Source organism: Aedes aegypti, chromosome 1 (assembly GCF_002204515.2).
Source record: "Aedes aegypti strain LVP_AGWG chromosome 1, AaegL5.0 Primary Assembly, whole genome shotgun sequence".
NCBI classification, from domain to species: domain Eukaryota; kingdom Metazoa; phylum Arthropoda; class Insecta; order Diptera; family Culicidae; genus Aedes; species Aedes aegypti.
This window is the reverse complement of record NC_035107.1, coordinates 35,862,036-35,878,912: the sequence shown is the minus strand read 5'-3', so window position 1 is coordinate 35,878,912 and position 16,877 is coordinate 35,862,036. Positions and strand designations below refer to the sequence as shown.

General features: G+C 39.9%; 1 protein-coding gene across 1 annotated transcript; it reads left to right on the top strand.

The window, feature by feature from the left end:
- The first annotated feature begins 2,010 nt into the window (after positions 1 to 2,010).
- On the top strand, positions 2,011 to 16,739 carry LOC5578706 (protein RCC2 homolog). The gene is made up of 7 exons (XM_021839415.1): positions 2,011 to 2,150; positions 2,414 to 2,757; positions 2,816 to 2,891; positions 2,945 to 3,447; positions 15,844 to 15,938; positions 16,015 to 16,279; positions 16,345 to 16,739. The coding sequence occupies exons 2-7, from the start codon at positions 2,416 to 2,418 to the stop codon at positions 16,516 to 16,518; spliced, it is 1,455 nt and encodes a 484-aa protein (XP_021695107.1). The 5' UTR covers positions 2,011 to 2,150; positions 2,414 to 2,415; the 3' UTR covers positions 16,519 to 16,739.
- Positions 16,740 to 16,877: the final 138 nt, after the last annotated feature.

Below are 16,877 nucleotides of genomic sequence, written 5' to 3'. Positions count from 1 at the left end.
AGATTGATAGAGTAATTTTATTATTGTTCAATTCCGTAGTTTTCTCAATAGCGCCAATTCCTAATTTCAGAGTCATCGGTCATATTATCCCGGGACTCCCTCTATTCAACGAGGAAGCAAATCTGCCCAGAATAATGAAACTACTATGCTGATTCATCCACCGGCGAGTTTAGTTCATTCGTTTCAAGAACTTTTGACACAGAATGAAAAAGTTTCAAGGATCCTCATCTTACCGTATATTGGTCCATTCTAGTGACCCAGTATCATTAACTATTCGACGGCTGACCAAGCGCCTAATCCAGCCAAGGATCTGGATTACCGTACCGTAGTCAATATCTGTGTGGACTAAAGGCAAGTTCGTGACATGGCGTGGTACGGAGAGGTTGCAATGAATCCTTAAAGATAGGGTTGTGAACGTGAAGAAGTAAATTTATACATATTTCGATAGAAAATGTTTAACCCGTCTCCTGAACTGGAGAACTAGCTGAAGAAAAATTCAACTTAAGTATCCTTTATATTCTGGACTGCCATTGAATCAAACAAAACGAGTCATTTGATCGAAATTTTCTAATTTTTGTCTTGTTCTTTTCTATGTGAGATTTACAACTCAATGCTGAGCCACAAAATCAATAAAAAGTATCGACAGCTCAGTGATTTAAATCTAATTTACTTTCAGAAGGGTGGACAAACTTCACAGAGTGTGGCCTTCCCTAGAAAGAAGTTGCTTGCTAACTACTCCTGCATGCAAGTAGTTCCGTTTGCTATATGAACACAGAACAGGGCTCATTCACAAATTTCATAACGCTGAAGGGGGGTGGGTGGGTGTCTTGGCGATGTTACAGCTCATACAAAATTTGGAAAATGGTCATACAAATAGCGTTACGAGGGGATGGGTGGGTGTCAAAAATGACCATTTTTGGCGTTATGAAATTTGTGAATAAACCCACAAGACTTATGACAAAAGTTTTCCTCAAAAATCCTACGGCCATTTTAGATAACCTGAAAAAGGCAATAACGGATCAGAAAATGAATTTTATTAAAGGAAAACACACCATTTAAAAACATTCCCAACAAACAAATATGCGTTGCTATAGCATGATTCGTTGATAAGGTGGTGTTGTTAACGCCAAAGCTAAGTTGATGCGAATTGCGAAAAAATGCATTTGATGCAAATGGATGTAGGTACATCAGATGTGCACTGGACAAGTGATTCACCCCTTGGTACACACCTTTCTTCTGCAGAAATTGTATGGATTGCATATAATACTATCATGCTTCTTCGAGGACCTCATCATATGTGTTGCATATAACTTGAAGTTACCTCTTCCGTCCTCAAGTTAATACTATATGCGAATCCAATAGTGCACAAATATATGCGATACATATAGCGTTTACTATCAGGGTTAGCTCATTGTAGCTTAATAGAAAGAGCACGTTTTTCTAAGTATAACACATTATTTTTGAACTTAAATATCGTAATTTCGACATTAGAAATTATTAATGAAGATTTCAATCTGTAGACTCAATGGCATTTCAATTTGCATAATGACAGCTCGTCCCGTAGTGAAATTCGATGAGCGGTGATTCAAAAATGGTTTCCATACTAACTTCAAACGTGTTTTAAATATAGTTCCAGTACACGGAAAATTATGGAATTTTAGGTTCTGGCTCATTTTCTAGCGTAGAATTGAAATATTTAAAAAACACAATACCCCTAAACAATCCAATTCTTTTCAGCACCGATTTGAATGCATTTTGTTGAATTGGAACTAGTTTTATATAATAATTACACAGTATTTCCGTTTTTGATTGGATGATATGAGGAACATGTACATTGGTCCATTGAAGCTGAGTTTCCAACCTCCTGACAAAATATATTGTCGTTGCTTTTTACAACATTCGAGCAACAGTTTTGTAGGTCATAATAGCGCACTGCCATTTTTAGACGTGAATGTCCAGCACCCTATCAATTGATCGAAAATGGAAACTTCAGCCCCGTTTACACTGATTGTTTTGCTGAAAAAAGGGAAAAAAGCTTCGATGCTCGGGTGCGTAAATCGTATGAGTTGTGTCTCTTGTAAAATTTTCTCTTCCGTCGTTCTCAAAACTGGAATTTTCCGTTTAGGAGATAAATAAAGTGATTTGCAAAGGTAAGTGCCCTTCAACACTCCATATGAGTTGTATGTAAATGACAGTAATTTTCGCATTATCAACAATTTGAAAAAAAAAAAATGAATTTCGGAGATGGAGGATGGAGAACAATTCTACACCTAATCGTATAGGGTAGTATGGGGCTGTAGAATCTCTTTGAAAGTTATTAAGGGCAATGTTCGTTGCATACGATTTTCATACCATTTTCCATATTACCTACCACATTATTAATGTGGAATACGATTCTTACGGTTCAACACAGCCATGCCACCGAAGCGTAAAACAGTGCCGAAGGAAAACATCCCTCCAAAGCGTGAGAAACTGCAAGAGGAGATCCCATCTAAAAAACCCGATGATAAGCCCAAGGCTGAGGAACTTCCGAAGGTTGCAAAAGAGGACAACGTTCCGGTTGAAGAATCCACAGTCGACGATGACGCTGGTGCCGAACTATCGGATAAATTGATGAAACGCTTCGATGAGCAACCTCCGGGCAAACTGCTGATCGCTGGCCTGGTCACATGGGAACTGACGGGCGGTCCCAAGGCAAAACCGATCTCCAACGTGCGGCCCAATCTCTACAGCTTCCATCGATTCACGTCGGAAATGGTAAGGGACGGGAGGTAGACTTCGATGGTTAATTGAAATGATCATGAACTTATTTCAGTATCGGTCAGCTGTAACCGGATGTTGTTCGGCACATTCGGTGCTGATAACTATGGACAGGAAAGCGCTTGCGTTCGGTAGGTGACATTCGATATGGTAAAAAAATAGAATCTTCAATGGCTTTTTGTAGGACGCAATCAGCACGGTCAGCTGGGTCAATCCGATTTGCGGACATTCGAGAAACCAACTCCGCTGAACGGATTGAAAGACGTGAAAGTGGTCCAGGCCGCTTGCGGAAGGAATCACACTTTGTTCCTCACCGATAACGGGGTCGTTTACGCCTGCGGGGACAACCGACACGGTCAGTGCGGCGTTGGCCACACGATTCCATCAGTATTAAAGGCAACTCGTTTGAAGTACACGGGTCCACCCATCGTAAAAGTCGCTTGTGGGGCCGAATTCTCCATGATACTGGACATCAACGGAAGGTTGTACTCGTTTGGGCTACCTGAACACGGTCAGCTGGGTCACAACACGGATGGCAAGTATTTCATCACGGCCAATCGATTGGCGTACCACTACGAAACGGTTCCGAGGCAGATTGTGACGTTCGTGGAGAAGACCAATGAAGGCCGCACCATACCGATCGAGGACGTTCAGATTTTGGACTTTGCCTGCGGAAATAACCACACGGTATATCCTTTACTACATATTACATGATATCTGGACAAACATTTCAAAAGGGCACATCGACATTGGTAAACATTGGCTTTGCAAAACGCTGTTGACCCCCAACTCAATGTCATATATAACAGGTCCGGCTCTTAGTATGTGTTTGCTTGTATTAGTCACGAAAAAGATGTAAACAAAACGATCAGCTGATGGTGACGACAAGGCTGCGAAAAATGTTGTTCGCAGCTTTCTCAACGTGACGTCATCTTCGGCTACTTCGTGAACTTTCGGCTCGCCGAAGTTGGCATTGCACAACTACCACTTCAACACTTATGTTCTCACAAATACTAATTTGATGTTCGCCCGCACCTCTAAATACCCCACATCGCCCCCAACTCAACTCGATCACGTTCACCAATACCACTATCAGGTTTGTCCAGATATAGCCTCTGATTTAACCAAAATGGTCACTTTTTTCGTTAATCTGTCTGCAGTGAATCCTGGTGCAAAATTATAGTGGCTCCAGAGAAACCTTCAGACACCATTAATGGCCTATTCCACAGGTTTTTTTTCGGAATATCTCTTTAGATTCCTCGAGGAAAAGTTTCAGGAATCATTCTAGTGATTTCCTTGAAGATATCTTCTGAGGTACCTACTTTTAGAGAGGGATCCCTCCAGAATATCATCTAGAGTTCCTCCTTCAATTCTCCCAGTCATTTTACATTTCAGCAATTCCTTCAGATATTGCTCCAGGGAATCGTTGAACACTTCAACGTAACTTCCGGGTGCCTACTACCTAAAAAAAACCTGGAATTATCAGGAAATTACGATTAAAATCAGGAAAAATATTTTGAGGCAGGAATTCATGGTAGAATATGTTCATGACAAAAGATTTTGCGTCAAAATCCAGATGCTAAACAACAGATTCTTTTTTACTCCTTTACTGTAGAGCCTATTTTAACCACTTCGTCCATTATTTAGGAATATTGTGGTATGACCCATAATTGATTTGGTGCTTATCAAATATCCTGTCAAAACTGAGATGTGATAGACATTGGTTGATATAGCACACGATCCCAGTTAGGCTGGACTTGTTTTATAAAGTCTATAACCCTGTGGGGATTACTTTGCCAGATTTCTAGGGGCTCTAATCAGAGCCGTAGCGTGGCCTCACGGCGCCCTTGGCAAACCTTCTTTTGGGCGCCCCTTGTTCAATTTTCTTTTCATGATTCAGGTTTGTATGTGATTAAAGTTTTCGTAACACATCCAAGCATGTATATAAACGGTGTACATAAAACTAACATCACTGGATCTTAATCTACAGCCAAAGTGAATTTAGAGTGGGAAAAGGCCCTCAAATAAATTATATCATGAATGTGGGCCATTTTCCACATTAAATCTATTTGAAAATAGCGCTACCGTTATGCATTCCGTTTATATGCCTTAATTTCAGATTCATTGTGAATAGATAGATTGTGAAATTATTATCAAAATCCACCAAAATATTGTTGAGACTTAAATATTCACTAATTTAGAGTAAATTGTAGTTCTTCTAGATAAGTGTTGAAGATTATCTAAAAGATGTTTTGAAGAAATTCATAACAAAATTATTGTTCATGAGACGTATCTGCAAAATCATGAGCATAACATTTTAGAAATTATTTTTAAAATCACTGAATCATTTTTTTTATTCTCTTGAATACAATGTTCTTACTACATTTGTCTTTGGTTAAGCCTGATTTGCTACTGAAAAGAAATCGCAGAAGAAATTTCTCGCCGACTCTTTGCAGAAATTTTCTTCAGCGACACCCGTTTGAACTGACATTTCTTTTCAACTGCGTACTGCGATCAGAAAATGCGCTTCCTTTCCTTGCAGGAATTTCCCATGCATCAAGATAGGCCAAAAAATTACTTTCCAGCAGTGAATCAATCAACTTCAACTTTAACAAAAATAAAGAGACTGCTGAAACTTGTATACTGATTTTTCTTATAAACTCATCAAGAAAACATTTTTACAGTTGTTTAGCCTAGAATTTTCCCATAAATTGAAGAAAATTCTTCTAATCCTTTGGATAAAGTTCAAAAAAAAATTAAAAAGCTTTTCATATTTTTAAGTACCGTAAGGACGCCATTCACCGCTCATTTAACAGCATTTCAACACATTAAATTCTGTCAAAAATCCGTTTTTTCGATATTTTTCGCAACTTTTTGCGCTAGACGCAAGATAAAACTTTTTTTTGTAGGAAAGAAGTTAGAATGTGAACAACGCATAATGGTACCGAATGACATGTATGCCAATAATACATGTGTAGGGCGCCATTCACCGCTCATCCTAAGTATGAGGTTCTAGGCAGCTATGAAGCATTTTTCGATCTGCCATAATAAAATCATTGTTCAACTCATCTTTACCGCCTTAAACAGCCTAAAATTATTTTTTTTTTTTTTTGAAATCATATATATTTCATTCTGATACAATCCGTTCTGGTATACTAATACATGTTGATGACTTTTATTGCGAAAATTTGTTCAGATTATTCAAAATAATTCAATGAGCGGTGAATGGAGCAGGAGCGGTGAATGGCGTCCATATGGTAGAATCAGTCTAAATTGTAAGAAAACTTGTGTTTCGTCTAGATTGCATTTAAAAGTTTAATTTCTAAATAGTAACATGGAAAAATAGGAAATTGTTTAATAAATTAACTTCGCCTTCTTGGTGTTGGATTTTTTTATTCTTGTTTGCTTTTTACTAATTCTCCGGAAGTATTGTTAGGAATTCTGTGACAATTTTTCTGAAAGAAGTTTACAAAAGAAATCCGCCAGAAACTCACCTTTATCATGTGAACTTATGTACCGTATATTTTTTGTGATAATTATGTACCGTACTCTAAGAACCCTGTGAAAGATTATGTGCATTTCTTTCTGAATTTTGAGGAAATATAATTTGTGATTCAGTGAGATTTGTTACGCACTAACTTTCGTTCAAGCTAAATAAAATTATTTGTTTGTGTTGTGTTTTCAAAATTTCTTTATAATCTCTTAAAATTTATTTGAGTATTTTCTTATTTCTTCTTAATATGAACCTACAATTGAAACCCACAAACTTGATTTACACTTAAACAAGTTGTAACGGCTATTAAAAATACAATTAAGATCACTCAGAGATTAAGCAAGTAAATAATTAAACTCATCATTAAAATATTGATCAATCTTTTAAAAATTAAAAATTATTACGTTGAAGAATTTCTTTAAAATAGTGTCTGAAGAAGCTCCCTTACTAATAAATATTTTTAAGAATTTACCAAATGCCTGACGCATTTTTGCGCCCCCCTAAGGCTGGCGCCCTTGGCGGGTGCCAACCTGGCCAACCGCACGCTACGGCACTGGCTCTAATAACCCTTTTCCAAAGATTGACCTTCTTTGATTGAACAAAACTCCACAGCTGCAGAGTATATGTTCAGCAGTTTCGTTTTCGATTTGACAAAAACGACATTCAGAAGATTGGATTTTCCCAATTTTATACAGATGATACCTACTAGGGCAGTGATCAGTCAACAGACCGGTTATTACCCTCAGATCCCTTTTATTTAAATTTAGCATAGCCTGGGCTTTTGAACCACTGGGCTTTATAAACCTTTTTGCTTGTCTTGATGTATCTGTGGTATTCCAGTTGGATTCTACCATAGACATTTCCCAAGATTTAAGTTTTGCTCTCAGAGCGCACTCTGAAACTCCACAAAATGGCTCGGGACCAATAAAATTCATTGAAGAACCTTGTCTTGCTAAACGGCCGACAGTTTCGTTTCCATCAATTCCACAATGGCCGGGAACCCAGTATAAAGTAACTTCGTTCATACTGGCCAATTGTTTTAGAGAGAGAATGCATTCCCACACTAGCTTCGACTGACAAGTGAATGCCTTTAGTGCATTTAGAGCTGCTTGGCTATCCGAAAAAAATACAGATTTTAGCAAATCTGTATTTCCTTTCAATACAGATATTCGCACATTCTATAATTGCTTGAATTTCTGCTTCAAAAACTCCGGCTCCTGTATTTTCACCTATCTTAGACCCATCTGTGTAGAAACTAATAGAACCTGGACGTAAACTCGGCCCACCAGACTCCCATATATATCGGCTTAATTTAATCACTTTGAAAGGAGCATCATAGTTTGCCTTCGTTGTCATCCAGTCTCCTACTGTCTTTATCTCTGAGTTCAGATTGAAATCCCTGATGATTTTTAAATGTCCTACCAGATTTCCATCCAATATTTCATTATAACGGATAAACTGTAAGGCACTTTTTGCTGCTTGCAGTTTAACAAATTGATGTAAAGGTAATATATTAAGAAGGGCATCTAAAGCGGCTGATGGTGTATTTTTCATTGCCCCTGTTATCGAAATACAGGCAAGCCTTTGTAATTTATCCAATTTCTTTTGAGTGGTTACCTCATTGGTTTTGGGCCACCATATCAAAGAAGCATAGGTAATTTTTGGGCGAACTATTGCCGAATATATCCAAAGAACCATATTTGGCCGCAGTCCCCATGTTTTCCCCAAAGCTTTACTACACACCCACAGAGCATTTGTACCCTTAGTGATAACCTTTTCTAGATGTGAGTTCCAGTTCAGTTTATTGTCTAAAGTAACACCGAGGTGTTTAACTTCATCCGAAAACCGAACCTGGACCCCATCTAGAGAAGGTTGTGTTAGAGTTATTTTTTTCCTTCTGGTAAAAGGAACAATATTAATCTTAGAAGGATTTACATTCAGGCCCTCTCTTCTACACCACTTGAGAGTCATGTTTAGTGCAGCTTGTAACCGATTAGAAATCGTGTATTCATATTTTCCACGAATAACAATAGCCACATCGTCTGCATATCCAATCACCTCAAAACCTTGGTCCGTTAGCTTTTCAAGAAGGTCGTCTACTACAAATGACCACAATAAGGGTGATAGTACTCCTCCTTGAGGACAACCCTTTATCGTCTTTATAGATAGTTGCGCACCTCCCAGATGAGCACAAATTACTCGATCTTTTAGCATTTTCATTATCCAATCAACAAGGCATCTACCCAAGCCCCTTAATTCCATTGCCGAACGTATGGAGTTATGAGATGCATTATCGAATGCGCCTTCAGGAGATCGAGATCGCAGCAAGCCATGCGCGCGGGCGGCTGCGTTTTGAATTTTCTGTCACGTTTACCTCTGCTCCGCGTTTTCGGATAGTGAAAATTAGATTCGGCTGATGGTGCTATGCCACCTGAACATTTTTTTTGTGTTCCCGTTGGTCGTGATTCCGCCGATATTGGCAGGTGCAATGTTCCGGGTTGTAGTGCTTAGTGCAACGCTAAATAGCTGCAATAGAATTGGCTGATTGTGCTGTAATCAAAGTGTATGTTTTGATGGAAGATTTTGAAGATGGCTTGTGGCGTGCTTGGTGTTGACATGATCCCATTGGTGCCACGCCACCCGGATAGTTTTTGTTTCGTTTGAGAAAAGTGTGATTCTGACAAATTAAGAAGAAAAATCATATAGTTCCATGCCGTTAAGTTCTATTTACAACGAAACCATTCAGAGGATGTCAATTCAAATTTCCTATAGAATCGTTGAAGTTTTTTGAGAAAACGGTTTTCTACTCGGCGTTTAGACATATGAATGTATTTGGTGAGTTTGTTCCGATTAGACTACATATATTAATGCAATCTGGGCTTTTTCTGTATCATGGAGACAGGCCAATTTATTTTCTCGTTTCAGAGAGCGAGTAATGGCGCTCGAACCAAAGCTTTTTAGCTAGGGCACTAGGTGGAAATACCTGTGTCCCATCCCTGGAAGACGAACGCGCATGGAGTGACATTAACTTTCTTAGCTGCGGCACTCCCAACAATCATTAAACCATTACATTCACACTTACACCCAATTATAAAAAGTATACTTAACTACACCTACACTAAATTTCAACCCAGTCGCATCACTCGCTTATGGTGAATCCTAGACCATCACCCTTCCATTCATCCAACTCCTTGACATCTATGAGGGCGTCGGTGAGTCGCTGGCCTCTCTTCAAGTAGGTGTCATATCATCATTTTCCTTTCCCTTCCTCGTAACGGAGAAGATGGGCGTGGCCGGCAATGGACATTGTCATGTCTTTTCATTCCTGACTTTCGATTGGATAGCAATTGGAATAAGAGTGGCAAAGCAACTAACATGACAGTTTTCAGTATGCAATCTACGAAATACTCCTTTACCACGCAACGCAACGCATTATCGAATGCGCCTTCAATATCAAGAAAAGCCACTACAGCTATTTCCTTGGCTTGAAATGATTTCTCGATTTTAATAACTAACGATTGTAACGCCGTTATTGTAGATTTACCTGCTTGATATGCAAATTGAAATTTACTAAGAGGTAATCTGGCTAAACTCGTTGACTTTATGTAGTCATCGACTATTTTTTGCCATTGTCTTTAATAAAACGGAGGAAAGACTTATGGGCCTAAAAGCTTTAGGAGTCGTTTCATCCCTGTTACCGGATTTTGGAATAAAGATAACTCGAACCTTTCTCCATGAACTAGGTATGTAACTCAGTGTTATACTGGCTTTAAATATTTCCGCTAAAAGTGGACAGAGCACAGTTTTACCCTGTTGTAATAACGCTGGAAAAATGTCATCTTTTCCTGCAGATTTGAAAGGTTGAAAAGAACTCAATGCTGATTCGATCCTTGATGGTGTGGAGATTTCACAAGCTTTCTGATAGGCATCTGATGACCATGCATTTGCGTTATCCAATTCCTGTGCTTCAACCGAGTATGGGATCGATCCAGGAAAATGAGTTCTCATCATAACTTCCAATGTTTCAGAAGAGTCAACAGTAAAACTGCCATCTTCTTTTTTGAGGTTGCCAAGACCGTTTGAGTGGTCTTTTGAAAGAACTTTATGAAGCCTTGCAGCTGTAGGAGTGTTATTGATGTCTTCGCATACCCGTCTCCAATCTTTTCGTTTGGCTTGCCTCAACTCTCTGTCGTATTCTGTTAGGGCCTGTTTATATGTGACCCAGTCTGAAGTAGTCTTTGCTCTATTGAACAATCGTCTAGATTTCTTCCTCAATTCTGCCAGCCTATCATTCCACCAAGGAACATCTCTATTGGACATCCTATGTTTGATAGGACAGCTGGCGTGATATGATGTGATCATTTTGTCAATAATCACATCAGAACTAGATTCTAGCTGTGAATATGTTTTAATTAACTCACCTTTGTATGGAAAGTCATTCATTAAGTGAAACCGATAGAGATCCCAGTTAGTTTTCCTAGGATTCCTATACTTTTCTGATAAAAGTAATCCGGCTTTATAATCAAACCTGATGTGTTTGTGATCTAACAATGATTCTTCATCAGAAACATGCCAGTTCACAATCTTTTCAGACAACAAGTCACTACAGATCGTAAGATCAAGAACCTCCTGTCGAATTGCATTGATAAATGTCGGCGAGTTACCTCTATTACATATGTCAATATTATTGGACGAAATGTAGTTCAAGAGGTCTTCGCCTCGTTTATTAATATCGGTGCTGCTCCATATTGTATGATAGGCATTTGCATCGCACCCTATTATAAATTGGGCGTTTATTTTTTTACAGTAATTAACGAACATTACGACCGAAGATGGATGGATATCTTCAACATATCCTGGAAAATAAGCTGAGGCAATGCATACCTCTGTTTGTCCTCGGAGTGTTGGTACCTCCATCTTAATCGCAACGATATCTCTAGTGATAAATTCAGTAATTGGGACAAATTTCATCCTTTTACTTACTAAAATAGCTGTCCTTGGTTTAGCCTGACTCTCGTCGTACAAAAGTATACAATCCGATGAAGAGCATCCCAATACCCTACCATTATTTACCCAGGGCTCCTGAATTAGCCCTACGTCCATTCTTTCCTTAGTGAATCTTCTGCTGAGCACTGCCGATGCGTGGTGAAGATTCACTTGAATAACTTTTATAAAACTCATTTATGTTGTATAACTATTTATTTATAAACTTAGTATTAACTGGGGCACTTATTCCCGCTGTTGAAGACGGTTATTAACCGACGATTTTGTTTTTTTAGTTGTATTGCTAAGTTTTTTAAAGTGTAGATTTTCAGGGGCATTAGATTGCCCTTGACCATCTAGACCGCTGCACTCGGCAATACCACTAACTTTTTCCAAATTAGGTTCCTGAGCTTTCTTAGAGTCTCCGTTACCATTCTTCCTAAGCCCACTCGGCCCTGGAACGATTAGATCCGGTTTAACTTCATCACAATCCATGACCATATCGTTTGGGCAAATAGATGGGTTGTTAGATAATAAAGGGCGTTTCTTCTTGATCTGAATCTGCCCATACCTGTAGTTTAGTACAAACTTCCTCTCATCGAGCTTCTGCAAAGAAGAATCGTCTACCGTTAGGGCAAGCTCAACATGGTCACCCTTTACGTGGCGGTGTAGAATCCTCCACGCATCGGCCAACAGATTGTCGTTTTGGCTCTCAATGAGGGATAAAATCATGGCATTGTCGTACTTGGAACTCCATGGAAAGAAACCGATTAGTACCTCAGGACGTGGGATTTTATCCTCGTCCACTACAACCAAATTGGCTCCTTCCCAGAGATTTAACGATGGGAGCTTTTCCTTAACCCAAGCAGCTGTGTCTTTGTCCTGGCAAGTGAGCACCAAGTACCCAGGCTTGAACCGATAGCAAGCAAACTTGGGCTTAAACTGCTCTCGGCGTTGCTGTACAAACTTTAACAAGAGGGCTTCTTGAACCACTTCTTGTTGGTTGGTTGACAGCTCAACTGCGGGATAATGCTTGGGCATAATCCCCAGCCTAACCCTGCTAGCAATTTCACTGTAAGTTGGGGCAGGGAGGGCTTCTCGTCCCTGACCCTGCACTATTTTCGGATCACGAGTACGTAGGACTTTTTGAATCCCTGGCATACTTCTCCTTGTTCCGACCCGCTGTTGCCACATTTACCTGACATGGTGAGCCTTTTGCAAACCTGTTTATAGCTTCTACTTTCCCAGATGTGGGGTCATCGCAGATTTTCTTTGACGCAGGCTTTTCTTCGCTGCTATTGGTGTGGTCCAGATCTGACTTCCTAGATCTCTTCGGAGTACTGACTAGTGGAAGCTTTGCCCGCTCCCGAGCTGCAGCATAATCCATTCCCCCCTTCATCAGTATCTGAAGCCTTCGGCGTGCTGATCCACACACCCCGCGACGCTTCTTTGGCACTGACTTGTTGTCCGCTCTAACCGTTTCGCTGGTAGCATTGTCACAACTATTGTCTACCGAATGCAGCATCGGCTGCAACGGTCTAATAGTGACATTTACACCGTCATCTTCATCTTCTGATTGTCCTGAACAACAGATTACTCTCTGTGGACTTTTTCAAGATACTTTTACAGTATTTTTTCCAGTTGTAACAGTAGGAGATGTCTTAACGATTCTTAAACTGCCCATATTCGCATAACAGTCCCATGTTCTATGGGATTTCTCATAAACAACTGTTATGCGAATATGGACAGTAAAGGAGTTCCTACAAGAAATTCCTTAAAGGTTTATTCTAAACTCTTCGAAGAAATTTGTTTAGGTTGTTTTTCAAGAAACCTCAGAAGAATTCCTATGCCGGGTTTTCAGTTATTCTACCAAGCATTTTCATGTAAATTCCTCTAAGAATTTATTCACGGTTACTCCCAGGCTGCAAAAATTCCTCTAAGGATTTTTTGAGAAAATCTATTAAAAACTTTTCAAGGAATTCATCAATAAATTTAACTTGTGATTTCTTCAGCATTGCACCCAAAGATTTCTGCTTCAGTTCTTTGCAACATTTTCCAAGGTAAATCTTCATTCTTCAAAAGTTCATTTAGGATTTCACATTAGCCGATTCTGCAGATTTTTTTTTTCCAAAAGTTCATCCGATCATTCCTGCAAAAATTCCTTCAGGCATTCCATTCGACACTGAAGAAGACTGCAACTGGTAGTTGAAATACGCGTATCTGTCAAAGATAATTATTTAGGGGGCGGAATTAAAAGGTAAAAGGTTTTCCATCTACTTTTAAGTTTCTCTATTAAGATTGTGCTCAGAGGATTCGAATACATTAATAAGAGGATATTATCCACTAGAGAACGACGCAGCGCGGACAGTAATGCTGCAGCAAGGTACTTGTCGTGGAACGTTATAGACAGAAGCAGAAGCATCAGACCCGTCTGTTCCAGGACAAAAAGCGCCGGCTACAGGAGACTGAATGCGAAGAAATGGAGCTGTTGCACCGCACCCAAGAAACGCGAAAGTTAGCGTTAGCGTTAGCGTAGTTACGGTATACTTCGTAGATTGGATACTAGCAACATTCATGTTTCTTTTTAATAATCTCATCCTGACTACTTTCAAGAACAAGGCAGGGGAGTATACCTTGTTCAAATCATAAACAAGAAAACTAAAAGCATGAATATCGCTATTCCCGGCCACGCCCACCTTTACCGTAACTTGGGATAGGGGAAGAAAATGTTGATGTAGCACTTACTTAATGAGAGGCCACCGACTCAGCGACACCCTCATAAGTGCTACGGAGTTGGAGGTTGGGGAAGGTATATTGTCAGGATTCGCCTAGAAAGCTGGCGATAGACCATAAATATTTGTTGCTTAAGCGTTTTCAAATTAATCTTTTGAATGCCGGCAATCAAAAGAGAAAACAATAGCTTATTTATAGTATAAATAGTATTTCGCGAAATGCTTGTCGATTGTGCAGTCCGATCCCTCCAGGGTCATCGGATTGTATAAAATAACGATACGCGTAAAAAAAAAAAATCTCCGGCGACAAAAACACGCGCGAAACCGTGAGCAAAATCTATCTGACGACGCAAAACCGAACTGTCCTGCTTGGGCTTTACGAAGCACTACCCAGCAAGACGCTCCAAAACAGGAAAAAACAACAAAAAAATCTTCAGCGACGAAAACACGCGCGGAACCGTGAGCTAAATCTATCGGACGACGCAAAACCGAACTGTCCTGCATGGGCTTCACAAAGCACTACCCAGCAAGACGGTCCAAAACAGGAAAAAAAACAAAAAAAATCTCCAGCGACGAAAACACGCGCGAAACCGTGAGCTGAATCTATCGGACGACGCAAAACCGAACTGTCCTCCGCACCCAAGAAACGCGAAAGTTCTATCAAAAACTCAACGGATCCCGCAGAGGCTTCTTGCCGCGAGCCGAAATGTGCAGGGTTAAAGACGGGAACATTTTGTCGGACGGACGCGAGGTGATCGAAAGGTGGAAGCAGCACTACGACGAACACTTGCATGGCGCTGAGAGCACAGGCACGGAGGTTCAGAGCAGCGGAAGAAATGACTACGTCGGAATGTTGGACAATAGCAATCAACCAGCTCCCACTTTGAGGGAAATTAAGGATGCCGTTCACCAGCTCAAGAATAACAATGCAGCTGAGAAGGATGGTATCGGAGCGGAACTCATTAAGATGGGTCCGGAGAAGTTTGTCGCTTGTCTGCAAAAGAGCCAAGAATAGGATCCGGCTCCCTACCGCCCGGATGTTTCCAAACAATTCTCCAAAAATTTTCGATAAATTTGTTTATTCTTTGAACACTGGTAGATTTTGATCTATCAGGTAGATGGAGATGATAATGCGGGTAGATTGAGTAGAGCTGCCAATTAGTAAAGATGGAACACACCACAACTTCATTAAAAAAATTCTAACAGAATCTCTGAAGAAATTTTTGAAGGTATCCTTAAAGGTTGGTTGAAATCTTCAAAAGATCCTGATCAACAATTTCGTAGGATGTCCTACGAACTCCCTGGAGGCATCTCTGGAGAAATTACTTTTTGAATTCTGAAAGATGTTCTAAACGAGAAATAGTTGTAGGGAAATCGATGGAGGAATCACTGAATAAATGGAGGTCTTGGAATTTCTTGAAAAATGTCTGAAATGATATTTGTAGATATGAGATGAACCAGCCCAGGGCTGAAAATCTCAATAATAAAGAAAAAAAATGTAGATATACTTGAATGTATGAATCTTTGAGGTATTTCTGTAGGTTGAATTAATGAAGGTAGTTAAAACGAAATAATGTATGGACAGCTCATTTCTGGAGAAAAGCATGAAAAAGAAATACATACAGTAATGCGAATAATAATACTCTTCGAAATATTACAAAGAATTTGTAAAAGAATCTTAGAAATATTTTAGAAAAATGTCTGATCGGATGCTATGGGAAATCAATCATTTATCGTCTGGTTCCTGTTAGTTTTGCTTTCATTTTCTTGATTCCTATTTGGCTTTGCTTTCAGACTAGAGAGACCTTTTTTTATTCATCATCAGCACAAAATTAAACTTTTCCTATAAATGAAGTAATTGATGCATGCTTCTAGGTTGCCATTGACTCGAAAAATCGAGCCTTTTCCTGGGGATTCGGAGGATATGGCCGTCTCGGACATGCTTCGCCACAAGATGAATGGGTTCCCAGGTAGCCAAAAGATACTAACTAGGAAATAACTTGCCAAAAGTATTCATTCCTTTCCGAACCCCCTCTTTCTCTTCAGACTCAACAAATATTTCGACATCCAGAAGCGAAAAGTTTTGCGTGTGTTCTGCGGAACGGCCTTCAGCGTGGCCATCACGGACGTCGGATGTGTGCACCTGTTCGGACGGAACAGGGTCAACGCCGACGCCAACATGTACCCCAAACCGGTGCAGGATTTGACCGGGTGGAAGGTAACGAGCATCGGAGCGGGATACTCGTCGATTCTGATTTCCGCCGACGATTCGTTGATCGCCTGGGGAGCCTCTCCGACGTACGGTGAACTGGTAAGTTGTAACTGCCAAACTGCTAGGCAGTTTATTCTATAACGTAGGTATCACTCTTTTTCTAGGGCCTAGGCGATGAGGTGAAGTCCTCTTCGAAGCCGAAACTGGTGCCAGGTATGGAAGGTGTGAAAATATCTCACGCAGCAGTGGGTCAATCGCACTCTTTGCTGCTCGTGAACGTGGAGCACGAATTTTCCAGGCAAAAGTACGACGAATTGCCTGAATTTATCGTTGATTGACTTTTCCTACCACAATATCGGCTCGCCGAGCGTTTTCAGTCGTTTGAGTTCCATTCGTTTTTATCCGTTAGGTTTTGAATCGCATTTCGTTACGATTTGATTACTTGAAGTGTGCCCAACCACTGTTGGCCAATGATATTCCTATTTTCTATATGTAAGGTTTCCATGTTACATAACTGTTACTGCTTAAATTTTGCAAATCCAATAAAATTGCAAACAAATCCCCCCTTTTTTGTTGTTTTCTGACCTAGCGTAATTTTAACCAAAATGAAGTACATAATTCCAGGTAGATATAGAGGTAGGCTTGGTGATGTAGGTGCTGAGGTAGTTTTTTTTCTAGCTTTATTAACGAGATTTTT

What these genes read in the sequence shown, in the direction of transcription:
- LOC5578706 (XM_021839415.1), top strand. Translation starts at nt 2,416, where the DNA reads ATGCCACCGAAGCGTAAAACAGTGCCGAAGGAAAACATCCCTCCAAAG. An exon ending in CCTGCGGAAATAACCACACG is followed by an intron (nt 3,448 to 15,843) that starts GTATATCCTTTA and finishes GCATGCTTCTAG; the next exon opens with GTTGCCATTGACTCGAAAAA. An exon ending in CTCCGACGTACGGTGAACTG is followed by an intron (nt 16,280 to 16,344) that starts GTAAGTTGTAAC and finishes CTCTTTTTCTAG; the next exon opens with GGCCTAGGCGATGAGGTGAA.